At 44.5% G+C, this 27776-nt stretch overlaps 1 protein-coding gene across 1 annotated transcript in view; it reads right to left on the bottom strand.

Moving 5' to 3' along the window:
• Positions 1-27776, bottom strand: part of LOC129829113 (protocadherin-15-like) — a 227364-nt gene that overhangs the window by 56323 nt on the left and 143265 nt on the right. The window contains exons 19-25 of the mRNA XM_055890656.1: positions 24248-24341; positions 19174-19302; positions 11068-11376; positions 9619-9837; positions 5360-5476; positions 628-768; positions 377-489 (exon numbers count right to left, since the gene is read on the bottom strand). Of these exons, the coding sequence (XP_055746631.1) occupies positions 377-489; positions 628-768; positions 5360-5476; positions 9619-9837; positions 11068-11376; positions 19174-19302; positions 24248-24341 (1122 nt within the window). The remainder of the gene's footprint in view (positions 1-376; positions 490-627; positions 769-5359; positions 5477-9618; positions 9838-11067; positions 11377-19173; positions 19303-24247; positions 24342-27776) is intronic.

The following is a 27776-nucleotide window of genomic DNA, read 5'->3' as shown; positions in this document are numbered from 1 at the left end:
CGGACTATATGACCTCATAAAGGCGCAGAGCACTGTCATAAGCAACATTGTGTGACGTGTCAACTTGCGTCCGCGGCTCCACCTTTATCAAGCCCTGATATTTGACCACTGGGAATATTGATGTTTTATGATTTAGAAAGACAACACCAATCACCTCAGGCAACAGCTCTCATACAAATCCATATTGAAGGAGAATATCCAAGCTCTAAAAATGTAGATTAGAGACCGTGCAAACCATATACAGTATAATTTCAAGTTCTAGCCTGGTCCCAGATCTTTTTGTGCTGTCTTGCTAACTGGTCTGTTTTACCATAACAATTTCGCACAAACAGATCTGGGACAGGCTAACAGTGTACATGCTCAGGAAGAAGTGTACCTGTATTCCTCCTGGGTGAAGACTGGTATAACAGAGGGCTGCAGGACAGTGATAACCACCAGGGTCTTGTTGACTTTCACTGGCTCCCCGTTGTCATAGGCAACAATGATTAGCTGCAGGGAGGAAATAAAATAAGAATCGAAACAAGAAAAAAGTGGAACATAGGGTGTCACTTAATTTCTCCCCTCGATGACGTTCTTAGAAAAACGGTCATTTTACAGTACTGTTTATAACAAAAGGTATGTACTCACACTAAACACTAGATTGGGCTCTTCATTGAGGTTGACACGTGTGATGACGCTGCCTGTGACTTGGTTCACGTCAAAGATGCTGCCGCTGTAAGGGTCCTCATCGAGGTCCAGTCTGTAACGCACACGGCTGGCAGGGGTACCCTGGGAAATACACACACACCTTATGTTCATTTATCTACAATGGCAGGGCAATCTCAACTAAATGCATCAGGGCATTTCTAAATAAGCCCCCCCCCCCCCCCCCTCCCCACCACACACACACAGGATCAAGGGTCGGGGGATCAACATTCACTGGCTCTGTGGCTCATGCATTTGAAACATCCCGTTTCCTAGCCACTGAGGCATACTCTACCACGTCTAGGTTTGTTTTTCATTACTCTCCAAAGGCTCCGGGTGGAACAGAATGGTGTTTCGCTCATTCTAAGACCTCTTTGTGAACTCATGTGTTGCCTTAGCAGGCAGGGAGGCAGACAGAGATGCAGGAGGTGGCGACTCGCCTGGGTGTCTGGATCATTCGGGGTGGTGAAGTGAGGGGGAAGGAGAGACCCTACGGGGGGCAGCGACGTCTCAAACAAATCCATCGTCCAACAGCATAAATGTCATAGCAAATGGACCCTGATTCTCAGGGGCTTAGCGTGAAATCTAGGATTTACTGATCTATTATGAAAACATTGAGAAAAAGTACATCAATATCGCAGAGGAACGAGTGTCTGAAAACACTGCTTAACCTTCCCTACATAGTGCACTACTTTTGACCAGGGCCTGTATCCGCAAGGTGTCTCAGAGTAGGAGTTCTGATCAGGTCCCAACCTGTCCATATCCTGTAATCTTATTCCTTATGATCTACAAGGCAAAACTGATCCCTGATCAGCACTCCTACTCTGACAGATTTTTGGGGCTTTTGTCAAAAGTAGTGCACAATATAGGGAATAGGGTGCCAATTGGGATTCACCCTGCCTGGAGTCATAGACAGGGAAATCTAGTTGGACACGTGTTCCACCGTGACTCAAGCATAATCCTGAGTCATACTTTATCGTACCGCATTTCTGTACACTTATCTCGTTCAACTCTAATATTTTCTCTGCACTAATACTTTAAGTCGCCTTTTTAACACCGCCGAGACAACTTAATTGCACGCTGCCACGACTGTGACACCTTCACACCTTTTAACAGAGTTCTGAATCTTAAACATGCAGGTTAAATCTCTCTCTCTCTCGCTCATACAGGGCCACATTTGGGTGTAGTTCAGAATGGAGAAACATGGCTAAAGATGGCTCGTGAATAAACAGAAGCATCATGAAATGTGAGATGCCAATGCGAAGAGACAGCTGACAGATGTTAGGAGAATAGTGGGGCAAAGAAGCCAGGTTAGAGAGAGAGCAGCAGCATCGTTGGACGCCATAACGACAAGCAGGTCAGAGCTGAGATGATAATGCTAGCTGACAAATTAAGGATCTGTCATTTTGTTTGGCAAATATCAAACGCACGTTGATATTCTATGAATTTGGTAGCTCACGTGGCTTACTTACAACACGCTTTTTTTAGTAGCAGTTTCAGGATGTAAAAGACGTAGTTAAACAAAACAGCAGAACCAGCATTTGTTTAAATGCATGTTCACTTTCTGTAATTACAATGAGTAAAACTATGATACATTTGTTAAAATCACACAAGATCTACCTTGTTGAGCACCGTTTTTTTTCTCTTTGAACTCCTAGGGGATTTTCAAGCAAACATTTCCTTGATGAAACATACATTCTGAATTGAAGTCATATTGTCCTGATAAACAAAACAACTCGAGCTGTGCTCGAGTTGAGTTCTGTCTCAATAGCTGCTCCTTCTCAATAAGCCAAGCTAGCACCTAGTCAGCAGAATCTACTATAAAGTACGGCCTGAGAACCCTTTCTCATATGACAGGGGAGAATCATGATCACAGTAAACAAATAATTCAAGTGTCAGTGTTTGACGGAGGACTATAACAATTTTGCCGAGCTTCTTGAGATGCTGAGAACAGCCCAGAGCCTTGTTTGTGCTCCGTAGCTTAGCTGGCAGCGAAGACAAACAAAGTAACCCATCGAAGTTTCAGGCCTGTAACAAATAGTAAATTAGTCTTCCCAGTCAATAGCCAGTCATGAGTAGACTTGCAGTGCCTTCCCTTATGTACTGTAAATAGAGAGAAAGCTACACTTTCATCAACCGATTATTCTTCAGCCTCCACATCTTTCACGGTGAGAGTAACCCTAGCTGGAGTGCCTTGCAGGGGGGAGAAGATGGCAGGGGGTAGGGTGTTACGGAGGGGGAGAGAGGGAAAGTAGACAGCTCTGACAGGAGTCTCTGACTGCTCCACCATCTGCTGCAGAGGGGGTGAAGGACACAGGTCATATTGTAAAAATATGCACACAGACACACACACTCTGACAGGAGTCTCTGACTGCTCCAACATCTGCTGCAGAGGGGGTGAAGGACACAGGTCATATTGTACAAATGTACACACAGACACAACCATATAGTTATGTGACTTCGCACAATTAGACGCACATGCATGCAGACAGTACACGGGCACGGTGCACAGACGCACACACACAATCTCAGACGGATCATATCATTTAGTGACTAAGCAACTACTCTGCTTATCAGATTGATTGAAAGGGGAGGAATGTTTCTCTCTAGGGTGGGCTGTTTAATAATACCAGTATAATGAAGGCTGATTGTGTAGCTTGCTTATAGGATTGCGTTAATTGCGTATATCACATTTAAAACTTTAGACAAGATGGGATATGAGAGGCGTAATTTAACTCTTCATACCAGAAGCCCAACACTGATCACACTCCCCCCCCGCCCAAAAAAAACATTCCTCCCTGCATGAATACTGAACATTGGGAAGAAGACATTGAACAGCTTGTAGAGTGCACTGAATTCACCTGTGAGATGTCAGATAAAAGAAGAGAACAGAGCCAAAGAGGATTGATCTGAGTCTCATCCAGCTGTGACTTGAGTTTTAAAATGTAATATCTCTTTGAAGGCCAACTCGGACATAGGATAGATTTCACTACAGAAACTGATATTAAAAGCAGACCATTGTCTCCGACATGCTAAAGACAGTGGCGGGTACAGTGACCACAGTGACATAACATCTGCAGTGTGGACCCCCACCCTCCATAGCTTATCTGTCTGCAAACGTGGATGTAGAGAGAGAGAGAGAGAGAGATAGAGAGAGGATGGAGAGAGATGGGGGAGGGAGGAAAGACTGACAGAGAGAGAAACAGAAAGAGGGAGAGAAAACAAGAGGAGGGGAAGGTTCTCTGCTCAGTCTCCTCACCTGAATTTATGATCAGGAGTGAGCTGTGTGTGTGTGTGTGTGTGTGTGACTGGGGGGGGGCTAGCCTGCTTTGAGGTTCCAGCCAGGCAAGGTGCCAGGGAAGGTGCCAGGAAGGCTCTGTGGCGTCTCCCTCTCCCACCCTGTCTCTATCAGTGATTCATCTCACAGCTCAGCTTGAGAACTTGCCTCTCCTGTCATCTCAGAACTGCTTTACATACATCTGAGGGAGAGGAGTGATGCGGTGTGGGGCGCCGGTAGCCCCAGTCCAGCCAGCCAAGCCAGGGCCTCCCACTCATGCAGAGAGATATCACAAGGGCTCACCTTGGCTTGCCAAGCCCGCCAGGCGGGAAGGGGTCTCCAGGGGGGCGAGGCTGGACCTCCGCTGGTGCTCTCTACTCTTCCCTTCCTCTCCTCCTTTCTCTTCGCCTTCTCTCTCCTTTTTTCTCTCTTCTCCTCTCCTTTCCTCCTCTCCTCTAATCTACCAACTGCTGGGACCATTCAGAATGCCTTCAAGTTAAAAGGTTAATCTCCACATAGTCCTACAGTACCACTACGCCCTACGTGTGTGAAAAAAAAATGATGGCATATAATCTATGTTATTGTTCCACTGCAACTGTGAATTGATGAATAACATTCGTTCATGAATAACATTTGCTCCGTGTGTTATTTGCCCTGAGAGACCTTAAGGCATCTGCCTCTTTGCGCCAATGTGATGGGTGAGTTTGTGAAATCAAGCGTTTACTATAAGGGGAAATGTAATGTCATTGTATATTCAGGAACTTGTTGCCGAAGCATGGCTGATTCGCCACGCCTTGGGACGTCGGCTTGGCGACACTGACATTATTTCCTCAGGCCACAGGGCAATGAAATCACACAACACAGTGAGCATGTAGAATATGCTTCTATATGATATGCAGAGAGCATATTGCTTTCTGCCTGCAGGTCCACCCGAGGCTATAAGATATCAGAACATGTAGTGATATCAATCTCTCTCATAAATAACCATCCATAACTTATGTATGAACGAACAAATCCACTAGCACAGAACATGATAAATAAATGAAAGCTCAAAATAATGAGACTTACCCTACCGACGCAATAATAGCAAAACACACTACAACAACTCCGACCGATGTATCTAAATTATATCATAAAGCATTCCATCGACGGGACGCCTCTGTGGAATACATAGAAACAAGACAAACAAACAAAATGACAATGTACGAGCGCAGTAGCGCAGACACATAGACACACACTATGTTCCCTGTTCTCCGCTAAATCGCCGGCTCGGGACAGAGCTGAGCCAATCATGCTTTCGCACCCGCGTTGCCACGGGAGCACCAACCTGACAGGCATGTTGTAAAGTGACAGTCAGACCCAGCGCAGAGCAGGGCTGTCACGTTGTTGTCTACTCACAGGGGGGTCTAGGTCCTCTGCCTGTACCGTGGCGACCACGGTCCCCTTGACTGCGTTGGGAGCCACCATGCCCCTGTACACCGCCTGGCTGAACACTGGGGAGTAGTCATTCATATCCTGGAGAAGGAAGAGAGAAACAAAACCATGTAATTAGTGAGTTTCTGAATCAACAGCATTTTTAACCTAAAAGCCTGATACCCCTCGTGGTAAATGCTTCCAGTTGTCAGAATGACATTAGTCTCTGTGAGCTTGATTGAATTCAGCATTATTGTGAATTTGTGAAGGAGCCAGCGCTGTCACTGCTGACGGACATGGCAAGCCATTTTCCTCGGCTACTCCTTTGGTTTCCTCTGAAGGACTGGCTGCATTTACAACTGTCAGCCTGGTCTAGGGGGGCTCACATTAACACTTAGGCAAAGCACTAAATCAAAATGGCAGATACTCAATAGGAGATCATGAGGCTCCATTAGGACTGACGTGCGGCAGAGGGACTGTTTTAACTTCTCGCCTGAGAGAGATCATTAAGACCATGTGTGTGAACCACGGAGACGAAAGCTCTAAATGAAGCTTAGCAAACCCCCTAGTACTGGTAGAGGACATCAGTACTCTATTTCGCCAAAGAAGTGTTCTTTTCCAAAGACTGTCTGAAGACTGAAGAGGTCCAATAATGAGTGCAACTGGATCAGAATACAAAACATGTGTTAGCCTACAATCTGTCCAGTGGCTGCTCAACTATTCGCCCTTAAGACGGCGCTGCATTGCAATGCATTCAAAAGGGCATGCCGCCTCACAAAATCCAAGGAGAGGCCAGGCTAGTTCAGGTGTCCAAATTACACCTTCTTCTTCCGGCTACCTCCTGCTCTGAGAATTTACACCGAAAAGTCCTTGATACAGCGCCTTGGCATGTTAATAAAACTTAGTGGTTGTCTGTCTGTCTAGACAGCAGCTTTCGTCACTGTTCCCTTTTATAACACAGAACAAGAACAAAAAATTGCTACGATCCCCATTAAGTTCTAGACACGGTTTTATCTAACATTAGGATGATAACATCCCAGAAACATTCAAAGAATTCAATGAATGTTTTGATAACAAAATATATATTTTTCAAAAAGGTTTTAAATGAAATATTCTTGGGATGTTAAAGGTTTAATGTCAGGTGAACAGGTAGAGTGAAATGCCTTTCCGGCAAGCTCCAAAACATACAACGCAATAATCGACATCAAAATACCATAAGATGAAATAGTGCACAACATTCACTAAAATGTCGTGCACAACAGCTGTAACAAACACCCCCAAACATTCCTCCAAAATTCTCATTAGGTTTCCAGGTATTGTAATAACACAATGTACGAGTAATGTTAAATTTCTCTCATAACAGAAAAACTACCCAGTCATGCTGATGATGATTATACAATATTTGTTTAAAACATTCGCCTGATGTTGCAAGAACGTTCCCAGAGCACATTGTCTGTTCTTTTAAAGGTTCCCAGAATGTTTCATTAGGTAGTGGGAACATTGTGGGGACATGACAAAACATACAGTGCCTTCAGAAAGTATTCACATCCCTTGACTTTTCTCAAAACAAATTGTCTTCCAGACGGAAATTTAAATTGATTAAATTGAGATTTTTTGTTGTTGTCATGTGCCTCCACACAATAAATGAATGAAGTGGAATTATGTTTTTCTACATTTTTACAAATTAATAAAAAATCTAAAGCTAAAATGTATTGAGTCAATAAGTATTCAATCCCTTTGTTATGGCAAGCATAAATAAGTTCAGGAGACTACCTCATCGCAGTACACCACACATACAATTATAGGTAAGGTCCCTCAGCCGAGCAGTCCATTTAAAACACAGATTCAATCACAAAGACCAGGGAGGTTTTCCAATGCCTCGCATTGCCTGTGCTTGGCTCCAAATGAATGGAGCCAAGCACAGGCAAAATTCTAGGGGAAAATCTGGTCTAGTCTGCTTTACACCAGATACTGGGAGATAAATTCACCTTTCAGCAGGATAATAACCCAAAACACAAGGCCAAATCTACACTGGAGTTGGTTACCAAGAAGACGATGAATATTCCTGAGTGGCCTCTTGGCTGATTTCTTTTGATTTTCCCATGATGTCAAGCAAAGAGGCACAGAGTTTGAAGGTAGGCCTTGAAATACATCCACAGGTACACCTCCAATTGACTCAAATTATGTCAACATTTGTGGGCAGAACTGAAAAAGCGTGTGCGAGCAAGGAGGCCTACAAACGTGACTCAGTTACATCAGCTCTGTCAGGAGGAATGGGCCAAAATTCACCCAACTTATTGTGGGAAGCTTGTGGAAAGCTATCCGAAACGTTTGATCCAAGTTAAACAATTTAAAGGCAATGCTACCAAATACTAATTGAGTGTATGTAAACTTTTGACCCACTGGGAATGTGATGAAAGAAATGAAAGCTAAAATATATAATTCTCTCTACTATTATGCTGACATTTCACATTCTTAAAATAAAGTTGTGATCCTAACTGACCTAAGACAGGGAATTATTACTAGGAATAAATGTCAAGAATTGTGGAAAAACTGAGTTTAAATGTATTTGGCTAAGGTGTATGTAAACTTCCAACTTCAACTGTATTTGGAACTGATGCTTGAAAAGGTTAACCCCTTATCTGGCACTAAACTATATCTATATACACAGTACTTCCACTCATTTTTAAAACTGGTACTGGGGGACATTCAGACAAGTCTGGTGAGGCTTGTGGGCATCCTAGAGCAAAACAACCAGACTTCGACGTGTTCGCGAGAGTCTCATATTTTTATTGGGGGGTGTCACAGTAGGTTGTAGTCCAAACTGTTTGGATGCTACAGCCTATTTAGTGAGAATACTGATTTCGGGATGTCTCATGGTCTGACAAACACCACTCTAGCTCTGCCACCATTCACCGCAGATGCAGAAGTGTGACATCAGCGGATGCGGTGGATTGAGACACATCCAATGCAACAAAACAGATCTCTATACCTTAAACGGATGGGTTTTGAAGGGGATTGTTTTTATTATGCTAATTGGGGCCGCAGAAATCTGCTCTAGAGGGTTAAAGTCATCATTGGCCTCATGGTGAAATCCCTGAGTGGTTTCCTTCCTCTCCGGCAACTGAGTTAGGAAGTTACTTTGTAGTGACTGGCTGTATTGATACACCATCCAAAGTGTAATTAATAACTTCACCATGCTGAAAGTCAGCTTTTTTTTTAACCTATCTACCAATAGGTGCCCTTTTTTGCAAGGCATTGGAAAACCTACCGGGTCATTGTGGTTGAATCTGTGTTTGAAATTCACTGGGACCTTACAGATAATTGTATGCATTGGGTACAGAGATGAGGTAGTCATTCAAAATTTGATGTTAAACACTATTATTCCACACAGAGTAAGTCCATGCAACTTATTATATGACTTCTTAAGCACATTTTTACTCCTGAACTTATTTAGGCTTGCCATAACAAAGGGATTGAATACTTTTTTATTTATTTTAAATTCTTCCATAAACATTTCTAAAAACATAATTCCACTTTGACATTATGGGGTATTGTGTGACACAAAATCTAAATGGAATACATTTTAAATTCAGGCTATACCACCAAAATGTGGAAAAAGTCAAGGGGTGTGAATACTTTCTGAAGGCACTGTAGCAGCTAGAGCTAAATAATTATACTAATGGACACTGACTGAGTAATACAGTCTCGTTTAAGGTTTGTGTAAAACCATATCACAAGCCTAATCTCGTACAGTGTCTAGTCTTCTACTGGTCTAGGAGCGTCACGCAGAGGTCAATCTCCATACAGCTCGTGTCTGGTGCCTAATCGTCTGAATCATAATACATCAGATGGCCACAATCCTGACAAAATAGAGCCCTCACAAACCTAATGATCATCCAGACATAAAATATCCCAGCACTGTACTACAATATCAATCTGTCAGTCTGTCTTTCATCGGGCAAGGAGAAATGAGAGGTAGCTGAGGATCATCCATCTCTCTTTTACTCCGTGGTGGTGAGGATGGCTAGTGGTTTTAGACCAGAGAGAGAGAGAGAGAGAGCGAGAGCGAGAGAGCGGAGCCATGTATTCATGAAAAATGAGATTCACAGGTCTCCTGCTACGCTTCTGCATTTTTCCTTTTGAATGATGGAGTTGGCTTGTGAGTGATAAACAGCCCGGTGGCCTAACTGATGGGTCTCTGCTATGGAGGCGGCAGAGGGAAGGTACAGTGGTTTCCTTACCGTTATCTTTACAGTGACAGTGGCCAGGCCTGGGGGCATGCTCCCTCCACTGTCCAGGGCTTCCACCACGAAGGTGTGGTCCGTGGCTGCCAGGGTCTCAAAGTCCAGCGTGTGCAGCACAGAGAGCTCTCCAGTCACTGGGTTGACAGCAAACAATTGCCTGGCCTCCGGGGTCCGTATACGGAAGGTGATGTTGGAGTCCAGGTCAGAGTCTTTGGCCTAGAGGAGAGGAGACGAAGAGAAGGAGGAGGAAGGAGTACTGCGGGTAGGAAACAGTTCAGTGTCCTATATTAGTGGATCTCTGGTCTATGGGACTTGAAGTAACTATTACTGTAGTTATAAATAGGTATATGTAAGAAACAGTTTCCCTATTAGCTAAGAACACAACAGCCAGAAAATTATACAACGTTACAGCATGAATCTTAAGTCTCTTATTCAATAGGCAATAATAAAAACAAAAGAATCGAGCAATTCTAGTTTCTGGCACTCGTCAGTCAAATCACAGTGACAAGCAGTAATAACTACTCAAATCCATTGTTAGGAGAGAGACCTCTCTCCTGACAATGGATTCACCCCTGCGTCTGTGTGGGTTGTGCGTGTCGTTTTTTCAAGTGGAGGTGTGTGTGTTCACGTGGAGTGTGTAGGGGGAAGAATAGCTGTGGGCCTACACACAGATAACCCCCCTGACCATGCTGGCTCAGCCATTAGTGGCTCCACGAATCTGCCTACAAAATCAGCCTATCCGCAGGCTCGGTGTGGCATGGGGAGCGACGGGAGGCCACGGTGATGAGAGGTTTGACACTGCTAGGGGATCAGTGCACTAGGACCAGACAGACACTGTCACTGTCACGTCAACTGTCAATCAACCAACCCAACCTGAAAATGTCCATGATTAGCCTCACACAGGGAGATGTGACTGGTCTCCTCTAAAAGGTATTCTCTGGGCTGACTAACAACAAATCACCACAATTCTAGATAGTCCAGACGATATACTCAACTTTTGTATCAAAGTAGAAGCATGTTCTTGGAAAACGCAAATAACCCCAATTCCAAAGTCAGGTTCTTGGAAAACAAGCAGGTTTCCAATGAACATAATTTCACCTCAGAGAATAATGGGGGTAAAAAAAGTTCCTACTCCACCCAGCTCCTGTTTGACCTTTCCTGAGTGCACTTGACTGAATAGCGGGCCATGTAAAAATGTCCATGTCTGAGGTTTTCATATCCTCTGTCAATATGCTCTAGGCTATCCGAATGACTCCTGACCTTGTGTGCTTTGATGTACTAGAGGATGCATTTGGACTGTGGAGCGTTTGAAGTAGTAAATACACCCCTGCCTTGTGGCTCCTGAGTGTGGCTGGAGCATGCTGTGCACTCTTGGACATACACATGCACAGGCTGGCAATCACACATACGCACATACATCATGCACAAACACACACACAAACTCACAGTAAGCTGCAGGATGACTGTCTTCGTAGGACTATTCTCCGGTAGATTGACCGTGTAGGATGGTTGTGAGAACACCGGACTGTTATCATCCACATCCAGCACGGTCACCGACAGAGTCAGTGTGGTCCTCCTGGGGTCCTCCACCGCTCCGTCCTCCGCCTCCACAATGAGGTCATACTGACCCCTGACCTCTCGGTCCAGAGGCACGGCGGTGGAGATGGTGCCATTGGAGTTGACCCTGAAGAGGTTGGCGTGGTTGACTAGTCGGTAGCGCACCTGGCCATTAACCCCCGCATCTGGATCTGTGGCCTGGGTGGATAGATGGGTGGATGAATGGGTGGATGGGTGGGTAGGTGGATGGATGGGTGGAGGGAGGGAGGGAGACACAGGGGGTTAGACCCTCCATATCAAATCAAATCATATGAAATGTTATTTGTCACATGTGCCGAATACAACAGTGAAATGCTTACTTACAAGCCCTTAACCAACAATAACTTTTTCGGGAAATACCCCCCCCCACCAAAAAAAGTAAGAGATAAGATGAACAAATAATTAAAGAGCAACAGTACATAACAATAGCGGGACTATATACAAGGGATACCGGTACAGAGTCAATGTGCGGGGGCACCGGTGTCGAGGTAATTGCGGTAATATGTACAAGTAGATAGAGTTATTACATTGACTATGCATAGATAATAACAGAGAGTGGCAGCAGCGTAGAAGGGGGGGGGGGGGGCAATGCAAGTAGTCTGGGTTGCCATTTGATTAGATGTTCAGGAGTCTTCTGGCTTGGCTTGGGGGGTAGAAGCTGTTTAGAAGCCTCTTGGACCTAGACTTGGCGTTCCGGTACTGCTTGCCGTGCGGTAGCAGAGAGAACAGTCTATGACTAGGGTGGCTGAAGTCTTTGACAATTTTTAGGGCCTTCCTCTGACACCGCCTGGTATAGAGGTCCTGGATGGCAGGAAGCTTGGCCCCGGTGATGTACTGGGCCATATGCTCTACCCTCTGTAGTGCCTTGTGGTCGGAGGCCGAGCAGCTGCCATACCAGGCAGTGATGCAACGAGTCAGGATGCTCTCGATGGTGCAGCTGTAGAACCTTTTTGAGGATCTGAGGACCCATGACAAATCTTTTCAGTCCCCTGAGGGGTAATAGGTTTTGTCGTACCCTCTTCACAACTGTCTTGGTGTGCTTGGACCATGTTAGTTAGTTGGTGATGTGGACACCATATGGCAGGCATCATTCATGCCTACATTAATAGGGAGGAACTCTCACACACACATGCAGACATATACACAACACACACAAGCACGCAGGTAAGTGCACCCCCCCCCCCCTTCACACACACACACACACACACACACACACACACACACACACACACACACACACACACACACACACACACACACACACACACACACACACACACACACACACACACACACACACACACACACAAACACACACGATGAGACACCTGTTTCAACAGCAGGGAGAGAGCAGTACAGAGATCACAAGCAGACAGCCTTACACAGGTACACAGTGTTACAGTTTAACCGTCTCTTCAAACAGCCTGTTGTGTCCTCTCTGTAATGCAAATGGGGGATTTTTCTGTGCCGCAAGTTAAGCAGTTCTGTCTGTATATTGTAGGGATTGTATTGTATCCATACAGCATTAATCCTACCATTTCACTCTGGATTTGTTCGAGGTTGAGACAGTGGTTTTCCAATGCACCCTAATGAGCTAATGGAACATATAGCTCATAATGAAACTCTGTTGTGTGTTCAGAATTGTCCTATGCTGTTCCATTGTAGTATATCCTGCATCTATGTACTGTTACTGTAGTATAGGCCTACACTGCACGTATCTCTGCATTTTTTGCTAGAAGTGCTCTACCCTGATAGCTCTCTTATCTGGCTCTGATCACAGAGGTTCCCTGCATTAATCATCAAGGTGGTAATAGGGAGGCTGACTCTGCACCCATTCACTCCAGACTTGAAGGCGGGAGCCAGGTGACATGAAAAGCCAGGATCACACAGAATTATCATATCATCACTCTGATGACTTTGTAGGAACACGACTCCGTGATCCCATTGAACAAAGGAAGATAGTAACTTAACATCTCACCTCCAGATTGGTAGCTAAAAGCCATTGAAAAATGGAAAGAAACTTGATGTTGAAAAGTGCATTTATTCTACTAAAAGGCAAGTGATAATTGACTTTGGAGGGTGTAAAGGTGTCACACCCTGATCTGTTTCACCTGTCTTTGTGCTTGTCTTCACCCCCCTTCAGGTGTCGCCCATCTTCCTATTATCCCCTGTGTATTTATACCTGCGTTCTCTGTTTTTTGTTGTCAGTTCGTTTTGTCAGGTCTTACCAGCATTCTTTCCCGCCTTCCTGTTTCTCTAGTTCTGTTTCCTAGTTTTTCCCGATTCCGACCATTCTGCCTGCCCTGACCCTGAGCCTGCCTGCCGTCCGGTACCTGTCTGACTCTGACCTGATTACAAACCTCTGCCTGCCCTCGACCTGCCCTTTGCCTGCCCCGTGTTTCTAATAAATAATCTGAGAACTGTACTATCCGCCTCCCGTGTCTGCATCTGGGTCATATCATTATTTGTGATAAAAGGGAGAGTGGACACAAAATGTTAATTTTCAGAGACATTATTGGAGTAGTAGAGAACATTTATTTTCCACCAGAGAATGAAATACATTGAGGAAATGTAAATTAATCAATCTTGGTGGAAATACTGAAACAGGATTGGTTTGTAATTTTCATAAAAATAAAAATGGAGACTGCCTTCACTCAAAGCATATTGCAATGCGGTGCAAAAAATTGAAAACAATACGGAAATGCTGCTCCTGCTGTTGTTGTGTACAGAACACAACATCCGGCAGGAGATCAGTAAGATACCATGAGAATAATAAAGAACATGTTGACTCGACTGAAGTCTGAAAACCCAATCGTCAAGCCAAAATAATGAAGATAACTCTCCAGTCAGTGATGGCATGAGTTCAATACATTTCTATCAGCTTCTAAAGCAACCAGGACCTTGTTATGAAACTATTCACCTTCTCAGCAATCAATGAAAGGTCAACTTTGGGCAAAAATGCAAAATAACGGCTTTTACCTGTATAACTTATCAATGCACCATCATAACAGTTCATTTAAAGCATGTTCAAAAAATGGATAATGGATAAATAAAATATTTGGCTACAGAAGTGCCATTTCTTACCGATCTCTACAGCTTCCGTCCAAACACAAATCCTGCGAAATGACGTTAACACTACAAGTGGCTAGCTTAGCTAACGGACCAGAATGTCACATCGATGATGCAGCAAATGCATTGAGAAATTGAGAAAGAGGAGGATTTGGACCATTTTTTGTGTCCAAAGTCGACCTTTAAAAGTTAATGATTTGATCACCCTGCTGCAGGATAACTTTTCTGCAATGCAGGAAATAAAATTAAAATGTAGTGCATTTCAAATTTCAGACTTGATTTTTCCTTACGGAACATTTCCATTGCTTACAGTTGAAGTCGGAAGTTTACATACACTTAGGTTGGAGTCATTAAAACTCGTTTTTCAACCACTCCACAAATGTCTTGTTAACTGTTAACCTTTTTTCTCCACATCCTGTCTGAATGACGTGCCCAAAGTAAACTGCCTGTAGACTACGGTTTGCAACTGCACATGAGGACAAAGATCGTACTTTTTGGAGAAATGTCCTCTGGTCTGATGAAACAAAAATAGAACTGTTTGGCCATAATGACCATCGTTATGTTTGGAGGAAAAAGGGGGATGCTTGCAAGCCGAAGAACATCATCCCAACCGTGAAGCACGGGGGTGGCAGCATCATGTTGTGGGGGTGCTTTGCTGCAGGAGGGACTGATGCACTTCACAAAATAGATGGCATCATGAGGTAGGAACAGTATGTGGATATATTGAAGCAACATCTCAAGACATCAGTCAGGAAGTTAAAGCTTGGTCGTAAATGGGTCTTCCAAATGAACAATGACCCCAAGCATACTTCCAAAGTTGTGGCAAAATGGCTTAAGGACAACAAAGGCAAGGTATTGGAGTGGCCATCACAAAGCCCTGACCTCAATCCTATAGAACATTTGTGGGCAGAACTGAAAAAGTGTGTGCGTGCAAGGAGGCCTACAAACCTGACTCAGTTACACCAGCTCTGTCAGGAGGAATTGGCCAAAATTCACCCAACTTATTGTGGGAAGCTTGTGGAAAGCTACCCAAAACGTTTGACCCAAGTTAAGCAATTTAAAGGCAATGCTACCAAATACTAATTGAGTGTATGTAAACTTCTGACCCACTGAGAATTTGATGAAAGAAATAAAAGCTTAAATAAATCTCTACTATTATCCTGACATTTCACATTCTTAAAATAAAGTGGTGATCCTAACTGACCTAAGACAAGGAATTTTTACTTGTAATAAATGTCAGGAATTGTGAAAAACTGAGATTAAATGTATTTGGCTAAGGTGTATGTAAACTTCTGACTTCAACTGAATAATCCACATAATAATTAACATTTCCTGTTCCTGCAGGATTATTTTCCACCTGAAGCAAAATGGCTCAAATTAAGATTCTAAATCGGTAAAACCTGTATCTATGCCCTCCGACGAACCATCAAACAGACAAAGCGTCAATACAGGACTAAGATTGAATCGCATTACACCGGATCCAACGTTCGTCGGATGTGGCAGGGCTTAAACTATTACAGACTACAAAGGGAAGCACAGCCGAGAGCTGCCCAGTAACACGAGCCTAACAGACAAGCTAAATTACTTCTATGCTCACTTCGAGGCAAGTAACACTGAAACATGCATGAGAGCATCAGCTGTACCGGACGACTGTGTGATCACGCTCTCCGCAGCCGATGTGAGTAAGACCTTTAAACAGGTCAACATTCACAAGGCCGCAGGGCCAGACGGATTACCAGGATGTGTACTACGAGCATACGCTGACCAACTGGCAAGTGTCTTCACTGACATTTTAAAACTCTCCCTGTCTGAGTGTAATATCAATATGTTTCAAGCAGACCATCATAGTCCCTGGGCCCTTACTAAGGTAACACGCCTAAATGACTACCGACCCTTAGCACTCACATCTGTAGTGCCCTCAATGCTCATCATTAAGCTAAGGACCCTGGGATTAAACACCTCCCTCTGTAACTGGATACTGGACTTCCTGACGGGCCGCCCCCAGACGGTAAGGGTAAATAACAATACATCCGCCACGCTGATCCTCACCACAGGGGCCCCTCAGGGGTGCGTGCTCAGTCCCTCCTGTACTCCCTGTTCCCTCATGACTGCACGGCCGGGTACGACTCCAACACCATCATTAAGTTTTCCGATGACAGTGGTAGGCCTGATCACCGACAACAACGAGACAGCCTATAGGGAGGAGGTCAGAGAGCTGTTCATGTGCCGCCAGGACATCTACCTCTCTCTCAACGTGATCAAGACAAAGGAGATAATTGTGGACTACAGGAAAAGGAAGACAGAGCACGCCCCCATTCTCATAGGCTGGGCTGTAGTGGAGCAGGTTTAGAGCTTCATGGTTCCTTGGTGTCCACATCACCAACTAACTACCATGGTCCAAACACACCAAGACAGTTGTGAAGAGGGCACGACAAAACCTATTCCCCTTCAGGAGACTGAAAGTATTTGGCATGGGTCCTCAGATCCTCAAAAGGTTCTACAGCTGCACCATCGAGAGCATCCTGACTGGTTGCATCACTGCCTGGTAGGGCAAATGCTCGGCCTCCGACCGCAAGGCACTACAGAGGGTAGTGTGTCCGGCCCATGTACTGGGGCCAAGCTTCCTGCCATCCAGGACCTCTATACCAGGTGGAGTCAGAAGCAAGGCAAGGCCCTAAAAATTGTCAAAGACTCCAGCCACCCTAGTCATACTGTTCTCTTGGCTACCGCATGGCAAGCGGTACCAGAGCACCAAGTCTAGGTCCAAGAGGCTTCTAAACAGCTTCTACCCCCCCAAGCCATAAGACTCCTGAACATTTAATCAAATGGCTAGCCAGACTATTTGCATTGCCCCCCACCCCCTCTCTTTTACGCTGCTGCTATTCTCTGTTTATTATCTATGCATATTAACTTTAACTCTACCTACATGTACATATTACCTCGACTAACCGGTGTCCCCACACATTGACTGTTTACCAGTACCCCTTGTAGATAGCCTCGCTATTGTTATTTTACTGCTGCTCTTTAATTATTTGTTACTTTTATTTCTTTCCTTTTTTTTGTTGAAGGTATTTTATAAAAACTTTATTGTTGGTTAAGGGCTTGTAAGTAAGCATTTCACTGTAAGGTCGGTTGTATTCGGCGCGTTTGACAAATACAATTCGATTTGATTTGCAGAGACTCCGAGCTACAGTATGTCTTACACCTTTCATCACACCAGAGCCCAACCGGTAAACACTACAATATGGAGATAGTTTCATTATCTAGTGAGGAAGAGAGGGCATGCTGAGCCAGAAAGAGTACAGTGATTTCTGCTTCACTTGTCTGTGAAGCTCTCTCTCTCTCTCTGTCGTTAAGTGAAATCAGTAATGTGCCTTGATGGCTTGATAAACAGAGCAAAAGGCCTCTCAGGAGCAGACACTGAATGTGCCAAGTCAACTCATTTGTCTTGCAGACAGTGCCTTGGATCACATGGATCAACATTATTAATATTATTATTATTATTATTATTATTACAGCTGTGTTGACAGGACATGGATATAACCCACCATCTCTAATATCCATTTCAGACAGGAAACGCCACGTATTCGTTTAACCATTCATTAGTCTTGGCTCCGTCGTGGTGGCTCACTGCCAGAGCATACATAATAATTACAAGCAGAGTCCAAACAGAAAACAGACTCGCATGGCGAGTTGGGCATGTTACGACAATAGCGTGTCACCGAGAACGCCAGCGCATAGCGTGCGCGTGGCAGCCATCAGAGGATGTGTGAGCAGGAACCTGGTCAACTAAATAGACTGCCACATCGAGGTAGAGTGATGAATCTAATTGGTGCAATATCAGCCGACGCAAACACTCAGGCTTCCTGTATGAACCTGCTGCGCTCGATGCGTTCCCAGATTGAGGAAGAAATTATACTCAACAGATGGTTTAGCGTTTAGTGTTCCATAAAGGCTTACTCAAGTCGATGCACATATTGTTGCAAATCCCACTTGGCTGATCATATACTGAGACAGTATGGGCAACGTGCGGATCACACATACACACCAGAGTGCGTGCATCGATCATCAATTATTCCCAGCAGCCAATGCAGCTCCAGCCACTTTCCCTCCAACTCTTCACCCAGGTAAATATTAATCTTATGATTTACAACACAGCGGCGCGCAGTACTGCGCCACACAACACCACACAGACTCCCTCCAAAGATGTCCGCCTGCATTATCCTTCGCTTATTCCACGAACAATCCCCAGCCCTATTAAACTACACCACTAATTACAGCTCCTCGCAGCTTAACAGAGCCCAACAAAGCTACTCATTATAGAATGTCCCTGAAGGTGACAAATTATTTAAATTACATTTATTAAATTGGAAAATGATTAACAGCGGAGCGGGCAGGGAGCTCGCGGGGGGCCATCAGCCGCCTGGGCCCGCTCTGCCCTGGGCCTCCTGGCAGCTGGGCACACATGCTGTGGGGGATCGTCAGGCCGAGCATAGAGTGGGGCCATTGGCACTCGGCCATCACCTCCCTGTGGGCCTCTGATTACAATTAGCCAAATGGGACAGGGAGAGTCAGCGGGAGAGAGCCACAAAGGAGCAGGGTGTACTGCTGCAGGTCAGGTACAGATAAGTTACATCGCATGAGACAGACTCTTTCAATGTCAAAGGCCTCGTGGACAGTATGCCTGCTTATACAAGCTGCAATTTACATGTTGATAGAGTCAGTGCAACAGAAACATTGCTCTACAGGGCAAGCCAGCTAGAGTACACTGACTTACTCATCACACAGATCTTAACATGAGCGCATTATACAAGGGGGCTATGTATGAGCCAGCAATGTGGACTATACAGTAAAAATACAGTGTGGCATACATAAAGGCAGGCTTACCTTTACTTGGCCCACAAAAGAGTTGGCCTCCTCTTCTGTAACTGTTACGTTTTGGGGCATGAGTGGATCGAAGACGGGGTCATTATCGTTGACATCAGTGACCACAATATTCACAGTAGCCGTGGAGGTCTGGAAGCACAGAATAAAAAACAACACAATTATTGATCTCTGTTTTGAGCAAAGCCTCTGGCAAGAGCAAATCAGCGTGAGTTCTTTCTCCAAAACAGTAGCTGAAAAGCACAGCAGACTTCTCTGTATGTCATGCCTGACCCAATCAGAATGTGAGTGAATACATGTTATGTAATTCTTAAACTCTCTAATCAAATAATACATTTGGTTTCATTATTCAGGGCCAGGGTGGGTTTTCATCAACAAATCCACTTGTTTCCTGATTAACTGCTGCAGCTCTTGCAATAATGCTGATATATTTGCATTCGCCATCATGTGATGAATGACAAATCTCCTCAGCTTTAGGTAAATTAGCATTTTTGTGTTCGATATGACAACGAGATGCTCCCAAACCAAACACGTTTAGTTTTAGGTTCTTTTAGACGGTGCGTCTTGTCAAAATTATCACTTGATTAACAAGACTACTGAGCTGTATAGATATAGCACATTAAATCTCTTCAGAAACCAGGATATATCACGACACAGGGACGAAAATCGCAGTACCCGGCTCCGGATAATCTTGAGCTGGCTACGAGAGCATCCTGTGACCATAGCGACTTGCAGTCTATTATAGAAAATAGAACATGGAGTTCAAGGCTTTTATAAAACTGAATTAATCAAATGAATGCCCTTTTGACTTCTAGCTACACGTTTCCCCCGATAGAAGAACAGAATCCAGGAAGCTCATCCAGGTCAACAAGTGCAGGTAATCACATTTTAATTGTTTTGTCATTTAGCAGACGCTCTTATCCAGAGCGACTTACAGTTAGTGCATCCATCTTAAGATACAGTACTGTAGCCAGGTGAGACAACCACATACTGTATCACAGTCATAGGAAGTACATTTTCCCTCAATAAAGTAGCTATCAGCAGAGTCTGTGCTAGTAAGAAAAGACAAGTGCGAGTGTTAGTGCAAAGAAGGCAAGTTAATTAATCGAGGTACTCTTATTCAAATATGCTCATATACAGTACAACCTTGGGAAGAATAAGGCAACATTTTTCATTGTGGGAGAAGCGAGCACATAGAATGTGATAATTGTCATGTTTTCATACATTCATAGAACGACGTCGAGTCAGGAATCGGTGAACCTTCTATGGTAATATTAATGGGAAAGCAGCCATGCGCTTCGGGCCATTAATAGAAATGTAGTGAATAAAAACAAATACAAAACGTGTCAGTCTTGTCCTGGGCCAGGATCTACACAGACCGGTGTGCCATAACCAATCACTGCTAGATTAGGCAAATAAGCCATGCCAACAGCGGAACAGTGCAACAACTCTCCTTCAGTTGCCATCACTATCCAGAACAACCACAACGTTAGCCTGAACCATACGAGTTCAAATCTAGCACAGAGGACAGTAAACCCTCTCAAACTTCTCAGACGGGGACTAGTAGCCTGCTCGGCCTCCTGCAGTGCCCCCCAGCCCAATTACAACATGACATCCTTCCAGCTGCTAGCCAGCTAGCTACAAGGCTCTGTGTCATTTTAGGTTCTAGCTAGTTAAATGACTTAGCGATCAAGTCATATAGCTAGCTTGCTAAATAAGTAGATCATACATAATAGATAAGGTATAGCCTTAACCACATTGCTACTGCATCGCTAGATCGATTATCACTGCCCTTTTTGTCCGTTTTTGTCCAAAGTATTGGTTGAGTGAAACTGAAACGGTTCATCCCCTGAATGGCCGGGGTAACAAATCAATGTACCAGCTGTGATTTACAACCTGATAGCAATATGTATTAGACTGCCTAGCGATTCATGGGGAATTTGATTAATCGTGCGACAGGTAGTCTAGCGGCTAGAGAGGGTCGAGCCAGCAACCGGAGGGTTGCTAGTTCGAATCCTGCGTCCAGACAGAAAAAAAATCTGGTAACAACAGCTCCCCAGGTGCACAGTGGCAGCCCCCCGCACCTTTCCAAAATCTGTATGTGTCTAGGAGCGGAAGTCAAAATTTTGGTTGGACCTTGTGTGCAATTGAACAATAAAGCGATCTTAAATATAACCTTTTTTTAAAACCTCTTATGAAATTGGTTTTAAAGCACAAACTGCAAACGTGATATTTTAGACCAATATACTGATTATCTGTTCGTTTCATTTCTGCAAAGTAGTTAAACGGTGTCAGATCCCCTTTAAGCCTGCTGGCTATAGAGGTGTGGTATTTAAAAGCCAATATTTAAGTGTGGAAAGTTAATCTGTACATAACCCATCACCGTGACTTCTCTTCAATTTAAAGTGATCCTGAACCATTCCCAGACCGTGGGAGGAAGGAAGAGTGATCACTGCCGGTCATATAACATCTCAGCCCTTAAAGGTTTCATCTGTGGTCTGTGACGCTACAGACTGACTGGGTGTGTTCTTACTGACTCACTGTTTCACAAATATGATGGATTCTCCAATTAGCTCGTTTTTAGGCTGGCGGTATCAGAGCAGAACATTTAATAAGGCTCTGGGCCATCATGTTGATGCTGATTAATGAGGTCTGTGATGGATCACAAAAAGACTAAAGCCCCCAATCTCCTCCTTTATGAAGAAACTGCGACCATCAAACAAAACAATATCCAAACAGGACAATTCCTCATTGACTGACCAGATAATACAGTAATTGTCAGAGCCAGACAGATGGTTGCATCATTCAGAGGTTCTCTGTCTTTTGTCTAACAGCCCAACACTTCAACATAAAAAACAACCAATTACAGCACAGAATAAATTAGCAACCTGTGGGTCGTTAGGCAGATATAGCTATAGCTAATTCCTTAGTGGTGGCTCTTGTATTCACACCGGCAACCCAAATCGGGCCGTACCTTAGAGCACTAGCCTACGGGGAGGACTAAACCGCCATTAGCCCAGAACATATGGCTTCCCTTCATCAGAGGAAGAACGGAGGAGAGAACAGTGTGCCCTCACAGCAGGAAGTCCCTTCACTTTGCATCATCCCTTCCTAATGTCTAACCTCCTCATTCTCTTCTCCGCATTTAGCTTTGAAAGAACATCAAAGACATTCCTTCCCACAACACACCCAGAGGAATGCAAAAGTGAGGAATAATCCAAAAAAGAGGATGTGTGTTATTTTCTGCTGTTTTGTAATGTCAGAAAGAGCATTTGAGAGAGGCTGGGATTATTCACGAGGCGTAACTTCAACATGCAAAACACCTATGCGCTACTTGGAGCGAGGAGGGGTAGTAATGAGTGAACCGGACAAACACATAGGAAATTCAGGACTATTGCTTTGACATGAAAAGAATGGTGCACAGCATGTGCACTTTGACAAAGGTAAACACTCATGCTTCGTTTAGGACCAAAACTGCATTGTCTCTTCAAAGTGGTAATCAGCAGTAGAAACAATAACAAGGCATACTCCCCGCCCCCATTTAGTAAAATGCTGAGGGATGGGGTTGGAGAATGTGACCACTCTCAAATTCATAGACCGAGCAAAGGACACAAGGACTGACCATCCACGATACCAAAACGAGGCATTTCTAAGTCAAATTCTTCAAGAATCAATGGGTACATATAATTAATGGATGTTCAAAAATGGATGTAACGACTGATGATTGCCCCTTTAAGACCAAACCGTACAACCAGTATTTATCAGCTATAACAGAGTATTATCTGACACCTCTGATATGACTTTATAATAGATACTGTCTGTCTCTCATGTGATCCTCATCAGATAATATTGGCTGGCCCCGGGCCCTCCAGGCCCCTCTGGCACACCTGCAGGTGCCTAGAGAAACACACGTTACCAGTAGGAAACCAGGAAGGGAGGTCAAGCAGTTCTGGAGCGTCAGTGACAGTGGTGTGTGTGTGCGTGCGTCTGTGTGTGTACGTATGTTGTGTGTGTGTGTGTGTGTGTGTCCTAAGCCAGAGAGCCCTTCCTAGTCCCTACGGGACTGTTTATTAGCTTGGCTAATGACCAGCTGATTTGGAAAGGTCAATGAATTTTAAAGGCCTCAGTCTCTGCCTTTACCCTACCCGCTCAGGCTGCAGTTTAAACTTTGCTCAATGTTTTATAGAATAAGTGGAAACGTGGAGGGCACAGAGGGGAGGAGAATGGTGGCGAGCGCAGGGGAAGGAGGTTTTGCTGGTACTCACCGTCCGCTGTCTCATTTTACTTGCATGAGACAACCAACCACACTGGACTACTCTTTTAAGAAGAGGATGAGAGTTCCCCTCTCCACTAGGTGAGAGAGACCAGCTCTGAAAATATTGGCCAATTAAGTGATTCAATCTAGGGGGAGGTGCTTCAGGTATCAGAGTGTGCCAGAAGAGAGACGTTTGTATTCATTTCCATAAAGGTCAGCGCAGTAACGTGTCACACCTGCATTAAATATGCCGCCGCTGGCATCAAAGAGAATAATGTCACATGAATCGGTCTGCTGGCTTCCTCGTTAAGTGTGATATCGAAAGAGATGTTTTGGACATTGGGATTTGCAACGACAAGGCAAAGGTTTAGCCGTCATTAGAGTGATGTAGGTGGTTGCATCAAAGGTTTTTGAGATCATTCACATTTTCTCAACACTGGATACAACCTTTAAAGGTGGCCATGATTGATGACAAATCCGGCTATTGCATTATTAAATCAACCCCGATTTTCACCTAACAACCCCCGTTACTGTTATGCAACATCTTAGTCCTTGTTTTTTATCATTTACAGTACATAAATCACTGCTACTTCAGTTTGTCCAGGATCCTATCAAAACAATGGACTGCAGACCTCCAACACAGTATATAAGGCTAGCTACACAACCTGCCATGCACTTAACTGAATAGATCGAATAGATTAATGAACACAATACATTCATTGATGGTGAGACAGCACACAGATGAATGGATAAATGAAATCATTTATGACGGAGAATAGATTAACGAATAGATGGATAGAAGGACAATTGACGCAGGCGTACCCCTTCCGGATGGCCGTCTGAGGCTGTTACAACGAGAGTGTAGCGATCCTCTGTCTCCCTGTCCAGCGGTTTCCCCAGGACCAAAAGCCCTGACCTGAGGAGAGGAGACAAGAGACACGGTGGTTATTTTTCACTAACCACCACCAGAACACGACAAACTCGCAGCATTCAATACAGTCCATGTGCAGCTTTCGTGAAACTTTCCCACTCACTCTGCTTCCCGCTGAGCCAGAAGCTTTCAGGGTTCCTAAATCAAACAGATCTCACGTAGTGGTAAACAATACCCACACAGAAACAAGAAGACGTGAAGGAGACAGGAATTCTTGCATCAAAGTCTGCATTCAGACATTGTGAATGTGAACATTTCAACAAATGATTGAATCACAATTGAGACAGGTTTCAATTGGCCCAAAATCACAACTCTGTCAGTGTAAGCAGATTATTTTTTCCTTCTAATGCAAAACCACCGTTTATTTTTGTTTGTATGTGGCTTATTATGGGGGTTTATGTAAATCTGGCTATTCAATTACATGCACGTCGGATACTGTGGGGCATGTGGACCCGCCAGCACATTAGAATGAAATGGAAGCTCCTTCTCTCCTTCTGCCGACAGAGGAGAGTTATATAGAGGCACTTTGACAAGCTACTGTAGCCTAACACACACACATGCTTTATAGAATTTACAGTGCACGGTCATTTGGTATGGGGTAGTCTTAGCATGCATACAGCAGTGGTTTCAGCCCTCTCACAGAGCGATCCCTGAGTATTTAAATACATGGGATGATTATCTGCTGTCAGCTCTACACTCTTAGAAAAAAGGGTTATTCGGCCATAAGAGAACCCTTTTTGGTGCCAGGTAGAACCACTTCATTTCCAGGTAGAGCCCTTTTGGGTTCCACCCCGGAATCCAAAGTGTTCTACCTATAACCAAAAAGGTTTCTCCAAAGGGTACTCCTATGGGGACAGCCAAATAACGCTTCTGTGTTCTAGACAGCACTTTTTGAAATATAAGAGTGTACATCTGTTAGCTGTCTGTCTGCTACAGCTCTCAGAGATGGGCCCAAACTAGAGGGCAATGTACAGCCACCTAAGGAAACGCGTCTGCACCCACGCATCTCGATTTTCCCTCTACTTGTAGTTTTCGGATGGTTACTCACCAGCAGTCATTTAGACACGCATTCATCCGATATTAGAGGTACTTTTTAACTCAGTATTTTTAACGGTTCATAATCGGACGATCCTAAGAGTCCGGGTGCACACACCCTAAGAGGGATACGAGCTCCGTGAGGACCATCGTGGAATGATATGCCCCTGTTAAAATGAATTAGGCAAACGCAAAGCAGCACCTCAAATGCCGCCGCCACGACTCTCATGTATATTTATAAGCTATTCATAGAGAGCATTGTCTCTACACGCACACACACACACACACACACACACAATCCTCCTCCCATTCGAAAACATCAAGGATGAGGATAATGCCAAGCTGAAATGAAATATCATGATTATTAGCAGCTGGAAATGCAAACTGGGTCAGATCCAGATCATGTGAGAGAACCTCATTCACAAGGGTGTTGTTTTGAAGTGCTGAATAACTAAGAGAGTATTAAAGATATCATCTGAGGCCCACTAAGAGGCAACACAGAGCAGAGGTTATTCAACAGATTGTGATATGTAAGACTGCCCGTTCCTGGCAGGCCTGGCGATGAGACCGAGCAGGTCTCTGATCACAATCACCTCTACAGCGGACTTAAAGTCTTGACATGCTGACGTTTTAAGTCTAATACAGAGCAATGAAATGGGTAACTTGTAAAACTGTCTTGTAAACAATCAACTCCTTAACTATACCAGGTGGATAAAAACAGCTTTATTCGAAAGAAACAGATAAATATGCAAGAACTGGCTCAGTAGTATGACAATGGGGATACAATGTGTCATGATAGGCACATGAATCTATCGGGATCAATCCATTAATAGGGGCTATATAAGGGGATACACTTTAGCTCATCTCCTCTAGGACTGGGGAGCTTGTCCCCTACTGTTTTAATTTGCCTCTTCATTGATGAAACCAAGACAGGCGCAGGGCTTATTAACATTTTGTAGTTGTGGTATATGCAATTTCTTGGACCTGACAGTCTGCAACAGGAGAGGCATGATGACAATTTGAGTTTGGAGCTTTGATTGAAGTGGCCTCCGGTAGCACAGTTATGACTGCATGGCAATGTGCTGGTTATTGCAGAGAAAAATGGAGAGAGAGAGAGGGTGGGGGGGGGGGGGGGGGGGGGCAGAGGGAGAGAGATGGAGAGAGAGGAGAGAGGGTGGGGGGGGAAGAGGGAGAGAGATGGAGAGGGAGGAGAGAGCAGAGGGATAGCTCTTAGAGGTCTACCTGAGACCCGACCCAAGACCGAGTGGGTTCGGGTCAAAAATTCTAACTTGCCGATCAGGTGCGGATCGAGTCCTGCTATCAGTTATCGGGTCTATGTAACTAGAGCTGATAGACCCGAGTGGATCTGAATGGACCCAACCACGGCCTAGCGCATATTTATTGACTTGTAGAAGGCCTAGCCAAGATATAAAGAAATATTTGTTAACCAAAATAGCAACTTGCCAGGTAGCCTAGCAGTTAAGAGTATTGGGCTAGTAACTGAAAGGTGCTGGTTCAAATCTCAGAGCCGACTAGGTAAAAAATATGTTGATGTGCCCTTCAGCAAGGCACTAAACCCTCATTGCGCCTCTAAGTCGCTATGGATAAGAGCCTTTGCTAAATGACAAAAAAAAATGTTTTGTTACATTTGGGTATGGGTCGGGTCTAGGTCCGGTTGTAGCCGGGTCCATTCGGGTTCGGGTCTGATTGTTCTCAGGTCCTGGTCCCCATATTATTATACTTTTTTGTATTTTACCCCCTTTTTCTCCCCAAATTCGTGATATAGCCTAGTGGTTAGAGCATTGGGCCAGTAACCTAAAGGTTGCTGGATCAAATCCCTGAGCTAACAAGGTATAAATACGTCGTTCTGCCCCTGAACAAGGCAGTTAACCCACTGTTCCTAGGCCATCATTGTAAATAAGAATTTATTCTTAACTGACTTGCCTAGTTAAATAAAGGATTAAATAAAAATAAAAATAAATATATATCCAATTACGGTCTTGTCTTATCGCTCACCAACGAGCTCGGGAGAGGTGAAGGTCGAGTCATGCTACCTCCGAAACATGACCTGCCAAACCGCGCTTCTTAACACCCGCCCGCTTAACCTGGAAGCCAGCTGCACCAATGTGTCGGAGGGAACACCATTCAACTGATGACTGAAGTCAGCCTGCAGGCGTCCGGCCCACCACAAGAAGTCGCTAGAGCGCAATAAGCCAAGTAAAGCCCCCCCCAGCCAAACCCTCTCCTAACCCGCATGGCGCAGGGCCAATCGTATGTCGCCCTATGGGACTCCCGGTCACGGCCGGTTGTGACACAGCCTGGGATCGAACCCAGGTCTGTAGTGATGCCTCAAGCTCTGCAATGCACTGCCTTAGACCGCTGCGC

Source organism: Salvelinus fontinalis, chromosome 30, assembly GCF_029448725.1.
Source record: "Salvelinus fontinalis isolate EN_2023a chromosome 30, ASM2944872v1, whole genome shotgun sequence".
In the NCBI taxonomy this organism is placed as follows: domain Eukaryota; kingdom Metazoa; phylum Chordata; class Actinopteri; order Salmoniformes; family Salmonidae; genus Salvelinus; species Salvelinus fontinalis.
Note: the sequence above shows the minus strand (reverse complement) of the source record. Positions and strands in the feature narration are given on the sequence as shown.